We start from the raw sequence: 17,339 nt of genomic DNA, 5'->3' as shown, positions 1-17,339 counted from the left end.
AGCCCCAAGCCATGCAATAAGATTCATTATCATTCATGTCACTGAGATATTACTAGTTTTTGCTATATATCTTACCTACAGATAAGTAATTTTTTATTTAGTCAAATAGTAGTTGCCTGGATTTATTCCTTTTTGAAAATAGAAAATAAAATTCTTCCATACCAAGCCATTCTGTTCACTCCACAAAGAGAATTTCTACCTGTGTGCTGGTGTTCAGAATGACCATGTTCATGGCACTGGTCTAGTTCAAAAAAATATGATATGGCAATTTACTCCTAGAATCCCCGAAACTCATCATTTTTTGGTATCTACTTAATGTCTTCATGTTGTGTGGTTCCATGTTAACTAACACTTGTGCATATTGGAACAATACAGAAAATCATGTAAATCAAGGACACCATCAAAATATGCACATTGTTCAATTAACACAGTTCCGCAGAATATAATGACTGCCTTTGTGGATATGTGTTCAGAGCTGAGTGGCAAGTAGGATTCCATGTACAGTTTTGGCAACCTGGGGCAGGGATGGTTGATGAGCAATAGTGAATTGCAACCTTACTCTGTTCAATTATAAAACCCAATGTGGCGTGTGAGAGAAGCCTTAAGGAGACACAGCCCTATTCTCCCCCCGAGGCCCACATGCTGCAATCGCCACACCGTCTATCATCAGCTAACAGTAGCTTAAGAAGGACACGTTTTATGAAACCACCTTTCTTAGGTAGCCCTCCACAGAGGCTGCTAACTGTTGTTTCTTAAGAGACAGTTCCTTGTGCGCTGAACACTGTGCCGTCAGATGATCCACTCTTCTCTGAATGCATCCCACCATCTCCTGGACGCCAGTCACCTGAGAGCTGAACGGAACGAGCCAGCTGTTAGTTCACATCACTCCCCAGACGGAAGTCCCGGGAACAGGGAGCATCTGAAAATAAATTTGCTCTTTCCTGAGAAGGATGAGTTGATAAAAGTTATCACGCTTTAGGCTTTAGGATAAGAGAAGTTAAGGAGTTATCGCCCTGGTACGGCAAAGAGCAAAATCCAATTATGTTCTTTTGTTTAAGTCAGTCAGTCTGGAAGGAAAAGATGAGTTCTGGGTTTTACAACCAGGTCTAATCTTCTTCTCTCAAAGTTTACTTTTTAATATTTCTCCAAGATATTTTAAGAACCTTATGGCAGAAAGCACAGTGTGTTTGCCAAGAGTTTTCCTGGGGGTGTTATTTAAAACCTTCATTTATCTCAAGAAGCTCTTTAAATAGAAATATGGATCAGCCAATTGACAAAACATTTACTAATCCAACAGGGTAAAATACTGATGTAACACTAAGGACCTTGTTCTCGATGATTATGAATGCTCGAGGCTGCATTCATTAGAAGAAAACCGAGTTATCACCAACAATTAGGAATCAAAATATACTTGCTCATAAAAAAAGGAACCAAGACTTGCATTGTCATTTTTCACCTGTGCTGGCCTCATAAGAAATCAGAAAGTGACAGGAGAGCTCATAAAATATAAATGGCTTTAACACAACAAATGAATTTAGAATTGAGCCCAATTTGCTTCAGTCTAAAAATAGATCGGCAAGTTTCTTAATCATTTCCAACTCAGGCCTACTAGCAATGCAGGGCAAGGAAAGAACATTGCTCTCTTTAACTTTTCAGCCGATTCCTAAGATAGAGCCTTTCCTAGTAAGTAAGAAGTTGAAGTCTTCAATTTCCCATCAGTCATTTCCTTCAAATCCTAATAAAGATTAACATGATAACTCTTAAATTTAATCACCCAGAGTTTTTTTAAAAAAATCTTGGAACGAGGAACAGATTTCAATAGTTTTACCTCAAATAATTAATTTATGACTATGTAAAAATAAATTTAATTGGCAATGAAATGAGGGCAAGATCCCCAAGGACTGAGAGGTAAAGTAACTTCACAGGAATGACGGTGAGGCTGCTGAAGATGTGTGAGTTTATCAGGCAGCTGAGAATCCAGTCAAACGAGCTTGGGGTTCAAGTGTGTGCTGTTCATATCACCTGAGTCCCAGAGAAGCTTTATTACGGGGAACCTTATTTTTTTTTTATTTATTTTATTTATTTATTCATTTTTAGAGAGGAGAGGGAGAGACAGAGAGAAAGAGAGAGAGAGAGAGAGAGAGAGAGAGAGAAGGGGGGGAGGAGCTGGAAGCATCAACTCCCATATGTGCCTTGACCAGGCAAGCCCAGGGTTTCGAACCGGCGACCTCAGCATTTCCAGGTTGACGCTTTATCCACTGCGCCACCACAGGTCAGGCACGGGGAACCTTATTGCAGACACATAATGTTCCACAAGCATTACACTTAAAACAATTAGATTTGTATTTTAACACCACAAAGACAGTGAAGAGTATAATAAAAGCACTCAGGAGAGTTTTAGATATAATTCTTATGATGCTTTTTTTTTTATTTAGAAATTTAATTTAATGGGGTGCCTGACCAGGCAGTGGTGCAGTAAATAGAGCATCGGACTGGGACACACAGGACCCAGGTTTGAAACCCCGAGGTCGCCAGCTTGAGCATGGGCTCATCTGGTTTGAGCAAAGCTTACCAGCTTGAGCTCAAGGTTGCTGGCTTGAGCAAGAGGTCACTCAGTCTGCTGTAGCCCCCGGTCAAGGCACATATGAGAAAACAATCAATGAACAACTAAGGTGTCCCAACAAAAAACCGATGCTTCTCATCTCTCTCTCTCCCGTCCTGTCTGTCTGTCTCTATCTGTCCCTCTCACTGTCTCTCTCTGTCCCTGTCACACACACACAAAAAATTTAATTGATCAATAAAAGTACATAGGTTTCAGGTTTACAGCTTTATATCTTATGATGCTTAAGTCCACAATGTTAATCATAGTTTAACTAGGTTTTAGACCTTGAGACATTATAAGCTAAAAAGCACTTAAAAGCCAATTGTCCTATATCTTATAGTTTCTGAGTTTTCTATAGGATATGCAAATCTGAAATGAGAAAGACAAATTCTTTTAAAAAAGCGAATAAGTACTATGAAAAGCTGATCCAGAGAACACAGTTTGTGAAATAAATGGGTAAACATTTCTAAACACAATTATTGAGGACTTATTGTGACAGGTCATCATTTAATTTAATTCTCATAACTGCCTTATGATCTCAGTATGCTGTTCTCTCCATTTGGCAGATGAGCAAACTGAGGAACAGAATAGCTCAGTAACTCGCCCAGGTCACAATGAAGTGGTCGAGCTGGGATTTGAACCCATTTATCTGATCTCAGACCTCACACTCTTTACCACCTCCTAGTACCTTTCCTGAGTCTGTACCACATGATAGAGGTATGAGGGTATTGTTCCTTTAAAATTTCACTTTTCCCACAGTTGTGTGTTGATGGAACGATTAGCCTGGCTGACACGCTCTTTTGAAATTGGCTGACATCTGTCTGTAGTTTTTGAAGTGGCCACTAGAGGGCCACGGCACCAGCACAAAGAAAGAAAACAAGAAAAAATGTGAGCATTCCTTCCGTAAAAGTAACGAAGGCTCTTTAGCAACTCACACTTTCATTGTAGATGAAACACCACGAACCAAGTAGGATCTTTCTGTCTATGTCTTTGGAAGTACCACTCATTTTAGATTTTCAATGACCCAGGAGATTTGGTCTCATTATGTGGTGATTTGAGCCTTATCGTGTATATCAAATGCATTGTAAATGTTTTAAGGGAAAAGACAGCATTCTTTTTATTCAGATATCTCTGTAGCTCTAGCACCTGGCCTTGTAAGTAGCAGATTAATAAATGTTTTCAAATTAAATAAAATAGACTTTGACCAACACTTAGGGAAGAGAAGACAGATGTTAAGGAACAAGAACACTTGCACAGATAGTTACTCTATAAAAACGTCACTAGTAAGTTTCCAAACAATGATGACTTTGACCACTTATAGAAGTTTTAGGCTATCCAAAGACTGCCTCAATTTTACGTTGATGGTTTATCATTTGTATTTAGGTGGGTGAGTACTTCCCTCCTTTTCTTAAAGCCGTAGATGGACAGACAGAATTTCCTTGCTTCCCTATGCATTATTGCCTGTCCACTAGGTGTTCTACTCTTACTTGTGGCTTAGACCCCTTCCTCATTATGAGGAATTCTCCATTGTCTGGCTTACCCTCGTCAGCTCCTATTTCCCTTTCTCTGCATCCGCAGCTAGACCCCCTCGTCAGCTCCTATTTCCCTCTCTCTGCATCGGCAGCTAGACCCCTCGTCAGCTCCTATTTCCCTTTCTCTGCATCCGCAGCTAGACCCCCTCGTCAGCTCCTATTTCCCTCTCTCTGCATCGGCAGCTAGACCCTCTCTGTCTGTTCTGGCATTCATCTCTTCCTCTCCCTGATTCCCAGGTGGGAACCTGAATAATCTGTCTGTCACACTCCTAACCCCAGTGCCACTCCCTCTCTATTCCTTCTTAGTGAAAACTTAATCTGCAGGTTACAGCCTGCCTTGCTTCCATCATTTTTAGTTTGGAACTTTATATACTGATTCCACTTTTTTCTTTTTTTTTTCTTTCTTTTTTTTTTTTTTTTTGTATTTTTCTGAAGCCGGAAATGGGGAGAGACAGTCACACAGACTCCCGCAAGCGCCCCACCGGGATCCACCCGGCACGCCCACCAGGGGCGACGCTCTGCCCACCAAGGGGCGATGCTCTGCCCCTCTGGGGCGTCGCTCTGCCACAACCAGAGCCACTCTAGCGTCTGGGGCAGAGGCCAAGGAGCCATCCCCAGCGCCCGGGCCATCCTTGCTCCAATGGAGCCTTGGCTGCGGGAGGGGAAGAGAGAGACAGAGAGGAAGGAGGGGGGGTGGGGCGGAGAAGCAAATGGGCGCCTCTCCTATGTGCCCTGGCCGGGAATCGAACCTGGGTCCCCAGCACGCCAGGCCGACGCCCTACCGCTGAGCCAACCAGCCAGGGCCCTCATTTTTCTTTTGAACATTCCAAACATTTTAAAACACGTGTAGAAGAAATACGGGCAATTTTCTCGGGGCCTGTAAAGCAGATGCTGTGATCAAAGGATAAATATGACCTCACTCTGCCAGCGACTCTTCCAGGAACTGAAAATAAATCACTAGGTTTCCATCAGTCACCCAGGAATGAGTCTTATTATTTCACAATTATATTAAATAAATGATGAGATAAGAACTAAGAACAAAGGACAGAAACTTGTTGAAAGAAGTCTAAGGCTCTGTGGCTCTGTAATTTCAGTGGAAATACTGAGTGATATTTTAGCTTTCTCTATAAGAATGTATTAAATGGTACCTATCTGTAGTGTGAGTATGAGGTTGGTTCATCAGATTATTTCTGATGCTGACTTTTCCAAGCATCACAGATACTCAGAAATAACAGACTGGGAAGGTTTCTTCAGACACTTATTAGAAACTCCATTGTGGGAGCATTTTCTTCCTTGTTCATTGAGCCAGTAGAGAAAAGGGAGAAGAAAAACAATTGATGCCCCCGAAATTACAGAGACATATTGACTTCTGGCAAAAATCGAGTGTTCAATTTGTTGTATGAAAGCAGTTTCCCTGTCTTTGCGTCTGTCATAAACGGGGGCTGGGGAAGGGAGCAAATCCCAATGTTAATGTGTTCTAATGATTCTTTCCGGAGAACACCAAGTTGCTTTCAAACCTTCCATAAATTACTATTGGCAGCCCATCTGGATTAGGAGCTGCACCAGATGGTAAGCACTTGACAGCTTATTCTATCTCATCAGAAGGAATCAGCTGACCATATTTTTCTTTTTGTCCATGGACAAATTATACTTTGAAAATGGAAACATATATATCTTCCTTATCATTAGCTTGCTGCTTCTTTTGACAGGAACCCGAACGGTGTCACTTCATGTTTATAATCTTCTTCATTTTGGAGAAAACAACAGTTGTTCTCTAGTTTTCATAGCTATTTTGAAAGAGTGCCATTTGCACTGTAGAAGTGAAATGTATGTTTTAAAAATTTTTTTGTCTCATTTGTTATACACAGTGAGAATTCTTCCCTACCAAACAAAAATCATACACACACACACACACACACACACACCCCTTTAATATACACATAACAATGAAGAAACAGAGGGTAGGAAGTGGGGCTAAAGTGACAGAGCCCCTGGGTTCCGGTGCAGATATGTGCAGAGATGGCCATAGGTCCCAGTGCTGTGTAGCCACAGAGACCTCCCTAAGGAACCACGGCTAGGAGTGTACCTGAAATAAGTAACAGCCTGAGGTTCTCTCTCCTCATAAAAGGCGGGTGAAAATGCTGCAGCCAAGTGTTTTTGGAGCAAGGAAATCAGATACAGCCAGGAGGTCAGGGACCAGCCCTCAATCCCCACTTGATTTTGTCAATGCGTCTCCGAGAGCCGCTGTATCTCATTAAGAGCTACTGTGATCCTGATCAAACAACAGAAGACTGATTCTACACTGGAGACCTTGTGAGTTCAGGTCGAAGTCATTGTAAAGCTGTTAAAGGTTAAAGGACAAAGAAGAAAAAACAAAACAAGGAAAATCAAGCCAAAAAACAAACACTTCCCATTCCAGATGAGAGTACAATCTAAAAATGTCAGAACACACAAGGAAAATACACCCTAAGTCTAAGACACTAAACAGTCAAGAGCTAAACATACTTTATCTGAAATAAAAATAAGTGGAACAACCTGAAAATGCCTTTACCATAAATGCATCTGGGATCATCAGAGAAGTAAAGGAAAACCCAACACCCACAATAAAAGAACAAGAAACTCCGAAACCATAACACTCAGAAATAAAAACAAAATTGGATAGGATACAAATGATTTAGAAATCCTAAAGATGAAAAAATATAGCTATGAAACTAAAAAAATAAAAACAATCAATGAATAGAAACAAAGGGGAAATTAACAAAAGAGAGTCAGTCTAAGGCAGGGGTCCCCAAACTTTTTACACAGGGGGCCAGTTCACTGTCCCTCAGACCGTTGGAGGGCCGGACTATAAAAAAAACTATGAACAAATTCCTATGCACACTGCACGTATCTTATTTTAAAGTAAAAAAACAAAATGGGAACAAATACAATATTTAAAATAAAGAACAAGTAAATTTAAATAAACAAACTGACCAATATTTCAATGGGAACTATGCTCCTCTCACTGACCACCAATGAAAGAGGTGCCCTTCCAGAAGTGCGGAGGGGGCCGGATAAATGGCCTCAGGGGGCCGCATGTGGCCCGCGGGCCGTAGTTTGGGGACCCCTGGTCTAAGGGATTCACTGAGACTGCAACATGAAGTGCTAGAGGAGTGATAAATACAGACGAGTTCAGAGGTCTGAATGGCAGACAGAGAGGCTCCAACGTTCTATAGCCGGTAGAGGAGCAGAGAACAGAACACTGCAGAAAGTCAATATTTAAAGAGATAAGCGCTAAAAATTTTCCATGCTTGATGACATAAATCCTCAGATAAAAAGGACACAGCAAGAACCGAACACGCAAATGTTCTTATCTGAAATAATCTGGAAAATATAAAAATAGATGTTAACGTGCTTCCTTCCAAAAAGTTTTTCTTCTTGCAGTCCGTGCTGGCCCGTACCCACCAAAGTGAGTGCGATGCTGTAAACACAGCATGGATCTGACTTTGATTCTGTCTTTACTACTCCTCAAACACCTCTGCCTTCATATGGGCTTAAAATACTTCATGATGTGCTTGCACTTAAAATATTAAAACATTTCCTGATTTTCTGGACTCTTGAGGTGGTTTTCAGATTTGCACTAGTAGAAACAGAACTGTGATGAGCATTTATTCATGCATATGTCCACTCATCTCTCTCTCCTTTCCTTGTTCTTGCCTCCTGCAACCTCCAGTCTGAGACCACTCCTCCCGAGCCACCCAGGCGGAGATTTCCATTCTGCCCCCTTCGCCGGCCTTCCTCTGTAGACCTGCGGTCCCAGGTCTTCCTGTTCTGGGATCCTTGCTACTTCACATCACATCATCACCATCATGAACAAATGAATTCATATCATAATGAGGGGCTCCTAGGTATTTTACAAAAACCCAATCCAGTCACTCCTAGATTTAATGAAAGGCGTGAATGTTGGGTGCCTTTCATGCTAAGCGTTGCAAAATGATGAAAGCCTTGACAATGTTAATGGGCCCAGATTGCAGTTATGACATTTACTCAGCCTCTGAAAAGAACAGCTTAATATAGCTGGGAAAATATTTGGAAAGTGGCTGAGTTAACACTGTCATAGGAACTCAACTTTGTAATTTCCTAAATTTCAGTATCTGACATTTACCATCTAAATACATGATCAAATCTTTTTTAAAATTTTTTATAAAACAGCTATTTTAAGTCCTTAACTGCTGTGCAGAATTTCCATAAAAAACACTCATAAATGATTCTATTAGGCAAAGGAAATTTCTGTTTTTCTTTCTTTGTTTTGTCTTGGAAAAGGATGGGGATTGCTTTTGTTTGTTTTCCACTTAAGATCTTTAAAAATCTTTTTACTATGACAGAGGCTTTCCTTTGATGTCATACTGAGTCCCTTGACATTTCAAACCAAGTTCTCTAATGTGTAAATATTAAGATGAGGAACATAAAAGAGGTTTCGCGTACAGTTTCAGCCCTACAGAGGGATGTCATAGTCTGATAAAGAAATGAGACTGTCACAAGTCAAACTAAGGAGTGATTCAGAACACCACAGAATGAAAAGTGAAGGGTGAAACCGTGAGGCAGAGCTGACCAATACAAAGAAATCCAAAAGTATTGTGTGGTACATCCTGACTGTGTTCATCTTGGCTAGAGGACGTAGACCCTTCAGCCATATCAGATTATGAAATTCAACAGTGGCCCTCCTTGTCTTATCCCGATCAGGAGCTTGGGAATGTCTCCCTCTTCTCTCAAGCAGGTGGCCCCAACACTCAATGTCCCCATGACTTCCTCCTGCCCAGAGACAGTGCCTTGGTGAATTATTCCCTGACTGGCTGTTACTAAGGTTCTGGAGATTGAACGCCATATATATATATATATATATATATATATATATATATATATACACACACACACACACACACACACACACACACACACATATGTATATATATATATATAGAGATATAGATATAGATATATACATATATATAGATATATGTATATACAGATAGATAGATATAGATATAGATAGATTAGATATAGATATAGATAGGTTAGCTATAGATATAGATACAGATACAGATATAGATATAGATATAGATATAGATATATAGATTTGACAGCCCTTAGAACCTGGTGCTGGCATGTCATGTTAGAGGCTTATATGTACATTCAATACAATTTTAAACAAATTGAAAGAATAACTTTTAGGGAAGGTGAAACTTGACTGGAAACTAGAAGATGGATGGAGTACATTAAAAGCACACTAGAATTAAAAAAATAAAAATAAGAAGGATCCATGTTCACTAAGTGGTCAGGCTCCTTGTTATGGATTAAAGTTGAATGAAAGGAGTAAACAGAACCAGTGATTCCTGACATAGCGGTTCACACCTGCACTCAAGGTCTTCACCTCGTACTACCCTGTGACAAGGAGCAGGGCAAGTTACCGACCCTCTCTGTGCCCCAGTGTCCTCATCAGCAAAAAAAGGGACAATAATAATGGTAGTACTTCTATTACAGGGTGGTTTTGAGGGTTAAATTCATAATGTTAGAAACTACATAAGTGTTTGCCATTCTTGCTAATGACCATTTGGCCAGTCTGAATTCCACCGAACTCTTCAATCCTGGCTATGCCCTACTGCCCTTGCCACCCCACCTCCAGCCACCCTTTCCTTTCCGGTTCACCTCTGCGGCTGCCCTGCCTGGCGTGCTCACCTCCCGGAATCCTTCCCCGACTACAAGGTCTAAAATGGTCCTCTCCCCACAGTCACTCTCCATCCCATTTCAGTTTTATATGTTTTCATAATACTCATTGCTATGTAAGAGCAGCCTATTTATCGATTTCTTTGTTAGTCAACTGCTTCCTCCTACTAGAATATGAGCAGCACAAAGAGAGACACTTTGCCTCTCCTACCATTATGCTTGGGAGCACCTGATTTACAAAAGATGCTCAATAATACTTTTGGAATAAACAAATAGCCATGTTGTGTCTAAATTCATAATCATCCACAATATCAGCTAAGGGAAGTAGTGGTAACCACCATAAAAGAAAATCGTGGGAAGAGAATGCAAAGTGCTAATTAACTCCTGGTTTTATCTCTCTGTAGAATATGAATGTCTGAAGAATTAACATTAAGAAAGGAATAAGTGTTAGATCAAAACAATACTTAAAGTTCTACCAAAGCCAAATATTCCATCAGGATGAGGTTTTATATGCTTTGTAGACAAAAAGGAATTTAATGGAAAGTAACTTCACAAGGGGGTCTGATGAGAAATTCCTAACTGGGCGGCCATGGTGGTAGGTAGTCATGCCCAGGCACAAAGCTCTTTAGCTAAAGGTTTATCTTTGTCTTAAGCAAAACCTGTCCATTGTTTCTGTGCTACGAGGTTAACACATCTTTGAGATGCCTCTTTTCAGACCCTTCCTAAAAATGTGAACCAGCCTTTCAGGCTCCTGTTTTCAGACATAACCTGCTCAGGAGAGCACATACTCTTAATTAATCTGTTATCCAATGCCTGCCTTGCTTTCTCTGACATTCATGTAATCTTATGTTCCCTCCTTAATTCCCAATGCATAAAAGAAACTACAAACTTTTATTTTCAGGAACATTTGAGATCTTGTTCCCTGGCATATGTCATCAGTTTGGCTCAAATAAATTGTTATAAAATTCTCCACAGGTTTGAACATCTCTTACATTGACAGCTTAAATCCACCACAACAAATGAGGATGAAAAATAGTATAGTCTTTTCTGTAGGGATAGAAATTGAGTCAATACAGAAGCAAATTTACTTGTAAATCTCAAGTTAATTTTAGTAAACAGAAAAAGGCAAGTGCATACTTTATAACACGGCCTGGTTTGGCTGGGTGTTTGCATGTCTTAGCATTCTGAAGTGGCAGCGACACTGACAGCAAAAACGTCCCTCATTTTTGTCTAATTATGGAAAACGTCACCTTCAAACAAGGTCCCTATAGTTCCAGTCACTACAGTTTTCTGTGGCTTAGTATTATACATGCAGACTCCTGCTTGGTAACAGGCCACCTACGGTCTATCCTTAGATTCAGTGCTCAAAGGTGATGCCACGCTAGGCCTAGGAAGAGCTGAGGAGGCCAGAGGTCAGCAGCTTTCAGCTTCATGGGAAATCTAAGTTTGACCGCCATCACTTACTATTATAGGTAACTTACATGATGGCTAAGTGCAAATGAATGCACGACAATACCTTTCAAATTAAAATGTATTTAGGTTTTGCCAGATACACTCTGTCAAATAAAAAAATGATTTAGACTCAGAATTATTGCCAGATTATAGGGAGAAAATAGAAAAGGCAAAGAAATATTTAAGTAAGCATTATTTATGTTGTGAGGCTGCTCCAACTTCAAAGGTGTTTGATTCCAGCATAGAAAAACAGTATGGACCTATTTCTAATAAGGTAGTAATTACAGAACAATCATGACAAAGGTCTCAGATTTACTGAGAAGCTTAACCTCAAATAAATGTGAACTTCTGAAGTCCTATGTTTTTAATTAACAGAAAAAGAATCAGATTTAAGGGTGTAAAGCCAGTATCCATGGCCACCATCACAGCCTCCTGGCCTGTGCAGGTTCGCATTAGATTCAGACAGATGGTTATGAAACAATGGAAACTGGTGGGCTATCATCTTTAATCCTAGCTTGCACCCGGTGGGCAAGTAAAAACACACACTGGGCTCCAAAATCCACTCATTCAGTGCTCACAAAGCTACTGACTTATCCGAGTTTCCTAGAATCAAAGGTTTCTAGCTCACCAGACTTACTCACCTCTGTTCCCCATTTCCTTCCTTCTCTCTGCACAAACTGGCTTCTTCCTCAGCACTCCATCATCTTGACTGCTTCTCCTGGCCTGATCCACGTGGTTTTTCCCTGCTCTCCTCTCTAATGCTAATCCCAGGAACCGAGAGAGAGCAAGCTCCCGGTCTGCCCCACTTTATAGTGTAGAAATCCAAACCTAATTCCAATATACAAATAGAGAAGTCTCTAATACAAAGTCGCTTGGAACTACTATAGAAGCTCATATATCTAGGACATTGACAGAAACCATACTATGAATTATTTTTTAAATGCAGTTACCTAACCACTAATTAAAATGTCTTGAAATGGTCCCTAACAACTGTTTTCTTTCTTTCTTTCTTTCTTTCTTTCTTTCTTTCTTTCTTTCTTTCTTTCTTTCTTTCTTTCTTTCTTTCTTGGCTCAATCTTCAGCCTGAAGACTATAACTACAGATGCCTCTCTGAAAAACCATGTATGTATATATAAATTAAGACTAGAAAGAGCAAAAATAGAGGGGGAAATGAGACTAGCTAAGTAGATAAACATGATCAAAACAGTCACTAAACCCTGAAGATAGAATGCAATATAATATAAGAGCACTTCTCTTATGTTTAAATATTGAAAATAAAGTATTACTGATTAGAAAAAACAAGATAAAGTTTAGCAGTAATAAATTATGACCAGCTTTCCAGCTACAGGAGTTAAGCATCAAACTGAAGAGAGAACTTTGATTTCTGGGCAAGAAGCAGAGACTGGATTTACCTTCATGCCTTAAATGGCTAGAAAATGAACAAAATGTGAAACAATGGTTCTCAGACAGTGAGCAACAAGAGATGAGCTTCCAGATACATCAGTTTATTGCCTCAAAGATAATTTCCAGGTCAGAGCTCCGGGAGGTAGAACCCAGACAGAACCCAGACATATTGCTGACTTGAAGGGACAGAGATCAGACTTCTGGAAGGGCAAGGCACCTAGAATATTTGGGGCATTGTACAAAAGACAGATCTCCAGAAATCTGGGGACGAGGCTGTGGCTACCTCCTGCCACCCACGTGTGACAGGAAACTGCCCAGCGCCAGGGAAGGCACTGCTAGCAAAGAGTAGCCTGAACAGAGAAGTAACAGCTGTCTGTGCGTGGAGACCCACTTCCACACCTGACCTGGGTCCATTCCCCAGTCACAACTGGAGATCTCACCACTTAATCCAGTTATCACAAGACTCAGGATTCAGTTCAATGTCCAGCATGTACCCTGAGTGCAGGCACAAGTGTCTGTGCCACCCCATAGGGTATCATTGTATTTCTATACTCTGGAAGGCTTCACCTTTAGCAGGGGAGGGGAAGGAAGGAGCTCTTATGTCACATCTTGGGGCATGACACGTGCACACTGGGTCTCCTGGAACCAAGTGTACACTTGACTTGATGTATGTGATGTGGAGCTAACATATAGAAACTTGACCGTAGTAAAACTACTGTGATAGCTATAGTTGGTATCATTAGCTTTTCAAAAGGGAGAATCATTTGCCTTTCTTTGGCCTCAGTTTTTTTGGCTACTGCTGGAAGACCTTGGACCATTTCTGTTCTTGGCTTTGTATGATCCCATAGCAACCATCACCAACCTCCGTTAAAGATCTCTGTTGTGATTTACACTGTATTCTGGAAAGAAAATTCCCTTAACTGAAACTTATCAAAGCAACATTTTAAACACTTCTAACATAGAGCAGACCAAAAAGAAAAATAGAATAATTTTACCACATTCCACCTATTTCATTGTTCCTCAAATGGAGTGTTTTTGAGTTTCAAGGAGATTATGGATTGGAAGATAAAAACAACAACAACAACAACAAAAAACTAGATTTAAGTCATTGGCACAAATCTTTTTGCCTCTCTGTCAATATGTAAGCCCTGCTTTCATTTCTTCCTCATCAATATTTATACCATCATCTGCTCTACCATGTCTCTTTTGTCTTCCAATCCCTGATCTTTCTCATACTTCTCTTTTCATTTACTCTCTTTCTCAAGTTCCTTCTCTCTCCCGATTCCCACTCAAATCTAGACTCACTTTGACACACTCACCAAATGTGCTCATAAAAACGACCAGCTCTAGCATACTGGTAAAGAGCATGGGGTATACTGCCTATCAATTTGGATTGAAATTCTGGATCTGCCACTATCTGGCTGTGTGACCTTTTAGCAGTTACTTAACCTCTCTGTGTCTCAGTTACTTGTAAGCGTGAAACATTAATAGTATGTGCCTTGTAGAGTTGCTGTGAGGTTTAATGAGATGATGTTCCTAAAGCACAGCGCCTGGCACGTTGTGGGCTCTCAATAAATGTGAGCCATTATTATTAACAAGGTCAACTTTTATTTGGAGTTTTTGTTTGCTGAGCCACCAAAATCACTGATGAAAGAGAATTCTGGTACTTAATTTGTTTTCTAGAGAAGTAAGAAAATAAACAAGGTAGATTCTAGGCTCATGAATAAATAGAGAAGAAACCCCATGGAGAATATGAAAAGCACTGAGAACCGAAGCTCCGTTTCTCCTTCTGTCCTTCCTCTCTCCCCTCCTCAGAAACTCATAGGAAGAAAGCTTTAGCATCTTCAGGTCCTCAGGCTCAGAATATGGCCTCACTTCCAGCAGAGCAATGCTGTGTTCAGAATCACTGTTGGCCAAAATTCAGTAGATCTATTTAAGCCATGTCATAATGTAGTCAAGTGTCAGAAGCAGAAAAAAAAATCATGCAGCTTATTTTAACAAGTTGTGGAAACTGTGAAAAGAACTGGTTACACTGAGGAAGAAATAGACTCTACTCACCTGCAGGAGTCTAGCTGGCTGATTAAGGCTTGTCCTTTTTGCAATGCATCAGCTGTGCAGTCCATAATTTCTCTGTGTAACTCCTCATGCCTCACTGCCAAGACAGGCAGACTGAAACCCTCTGATTTAAGGAGCTTAAGGTAAGCCTCAACTCTTCCAAGTACATCAAATGCCTGCCAAAGAAAACACACTTTCATTTTCTGCTTTCCTAGGTTAAAATCCACATTGATGTGTACATGAAATACTAGAGATTAACCCACCCTATTTAATTTATTAGGTTAATCAAAACCAGAACAAGTTTGGTCTTGGAAAAGAGCTGGAAAGTTTTAAGGCTCCATTTAGAGAAACTGATCACAGTTTAGTTCAGCAAAGATAAGAGTCAACACCTTAAAATTACCAAAATAGTTTGCATTGAGAACGTAGCTATACAATACAGTTATACCTGTATAGAATTTGGAGAGACAGGCTTATTTTTTGCACATTCTGAACTTCATACAAATAATGGATGGGATAGTTTTCAAATATCACACCAACTTTCATAACCTGAATGTCTCTGTAATATTCTTAAAAGGAAATTTCCCAATAAATTGCACTTTCAACCTGAACCACTGTAGGGAAATAGTCAAGACATGATTAATGTGCTTTTGTACTTGCCTTTCCAAGTAGAAGACCTCTGCCTACTCCCTCCAAACACCATCTCTATGGAGAAGATAAGAATTCAGACCTGAGGCAGTGCACAGATGAAGACCACGGTAACATCTAGCTTTCAACATACAAATAAACTATGCAGGAAAAAACATACTTTTCCAAACCAAGATAGTGAGCAAAGAATTCTGAACTTGTATTTTCTTCCTTTATTGGTGATCAACAACAAAGCACGGGGTAATTAAGTTTATAGAATTAACACAGAGTGGCCCTGGCCGGTTGGCTCAGTGGTAGAGTATCAGCCTGGCGTGCAGGAGTCCCAGGTTCAATTCCCGGCCAAGGCACACAGGAGAAGTGCCCATCTGCTTCTCCACCCCTCCCCCTCTCCTTCCTCTCTGTCTCTCTCTTCCCCTCCCGCAGCCAAGGCTCCATTGGAGCAAAGTTGGCCTGGGTGCTGAGGATGGCTCCATGGCCTCTGCCTCAGGTGCTAGAATGGCTGTGGTCGCAACAAAGCAATGCCCCAGATGGGAAGAGCATCGCCCCCTGGTGGGTATGCCAGGTAGATCCCAGTCGAGCGCATGCAGGAGTCTGTCTGACTGCCTCCCCATTTCCAACTTCAGAAAAATACAAAAAATACAAAAAAAAAAAGAATTAACACAGTAACTTTTGGGTCATTAAGGTTTTAGTTGGCACTAAGATGGAGGAGTATATGATAAAAAGGCCGTAAAAGAGGGCTGTTGTAATAGAAGGAGAAAAGAGAAAGAGAGCCGAGTGCATTGCACTGGTCTTCATAGGTCTTCTGATATCCAGAGGGACTTGAGCCTGGAGAACAGGAGATGAATTAGGTAAATTGAAGAAGAGCTAAAGAGTAAGAGGACTGTTGCTATGTTGCCCTTTGGAGCTGCTAGAAGAAGCCACCATACAGGATGCTCCTTGCAAGTCTGGAGAGCAGTCCTACCCCAGCACGCTGGACAGTGCCATGTCAGCCGGCCCCTGCAAGTCCACCCTTCCCCGGTCGCAGAGCTGGAAGCCAGTGAGCTGGGTAGGGGCCTGACAGGTGGAGCAGGGAGACCCCAGGGAAGACTTGCGATCAATGAGAACAAACGGTCTTAGGAGTCTAGCACCACTGATACTCAAGGCACACCAGAAGAGCAAGGCTTTGTTGATGTAAAGGGGACACAGTTTAAGCCAAATATGGAAGACATAGCTGTGGAACTGTGTCAAAACATCCATGTTCCTACCCTGGCTGCCACGGCAGGGAGAGGGTTTTAATAGCAGATTGAAACTGAAAACAAATTTGAATTTATAAATGAAATCTCTCAAATATTGCCAGAGTACATGTAAGTTGATGTTCTATTCTCCCAGCAGTGTCCTCATGTCTCCTGAATCTGCTCTTTCTGTTTACTTAGAAGATTTAAAACAAAATCATTGCCATTTATTTAGTAGCTAATAGGATGTAATGATAGTAATAACTATGGTTTAATGCAAACTATGTGCTGCTTCTATTTTATTTCATAATTACTTTTCATCACTCAACAAATATTTTTGAGTGTCAGCTGAGTTTCAACAACATTGTACATACCAGCCCTGGGAGGGAGCGGGATGTCACCCCCATTATACAGCTGGGGAAACGCAGTCCAGAGAGGTGAAATAAATTGTACAAAGTGAGACTTCTGCAAAGTGGCAGATTGCTATTGGCACTCAATTTGTCTGGCCCTGAGGCCCTGCTCTTAAACCAAAGGCTATGGCACCATGTGGCAGAGATTTACTGTGGGAGGCTAAGCAAAAAGGGGTATTTCCAAGAAGCCTGTTAATCTTAGGTGAAAAAGTGGGAATTTAAAACTTGCTTCTTATAAACAAGTGTCTACCTTTCTTTCTTACAGGTGAGAAAAGATACAGAGAAAGGTTGAGTGATTTCTCTTACAGTATATTGGACTTTGGAT

General features: G+C 40.8%; 1 protein-coding gene across 3 annotated transcripts in view; it reads right to left on the bottom strand.

Moving 5' to 3' along the window:
* The window catches only part of CCDC141 (coiled-coil domain containing 141), a 223,210-nt gene that overhangs the window by 76,940 nt on the left and 128,931 nt on the right, over positions 1–17,339 (bottom strand). For all 3 annotated transcript variants that reach the window (XM_066281128.1, XM_066281126.1, XM_066281127.1), the window contains exons 8-9: positions 14,752–14,924; positions 710–851 (exon numbers count right to left, since the gene is read on the bottom strand). In XM_066281128.1, the coding sequence (XP_066137225.1) occupies positions 710–851; positions 14,752–14,924 (315 nt within the window). The remainder of the gene's footprint in view (positions 1–709; positions 852–14,751; positions 14,925–17,339) is intronic.

This window comes from Saccopteryx bilineata, chromosome 5 (assembly GCF_036850765.1).
Source record: "Saccopteryx bilineata isolate mSacBil1 chromosome 5, mSacBil1_pri_phased_curated, whole genome shotgun sequence".
Classification (NCBI taxonomy): domain Eukaryota; kingdom Metazoa; phylum Chordata; class Mammalia; order Chiroptera; family Emballonuridae; genus Saccopteryx; species Saccopteryx bilineata.
This window is presented reverse-complemented; position numbering and strand designations above follow the sequence as displayed.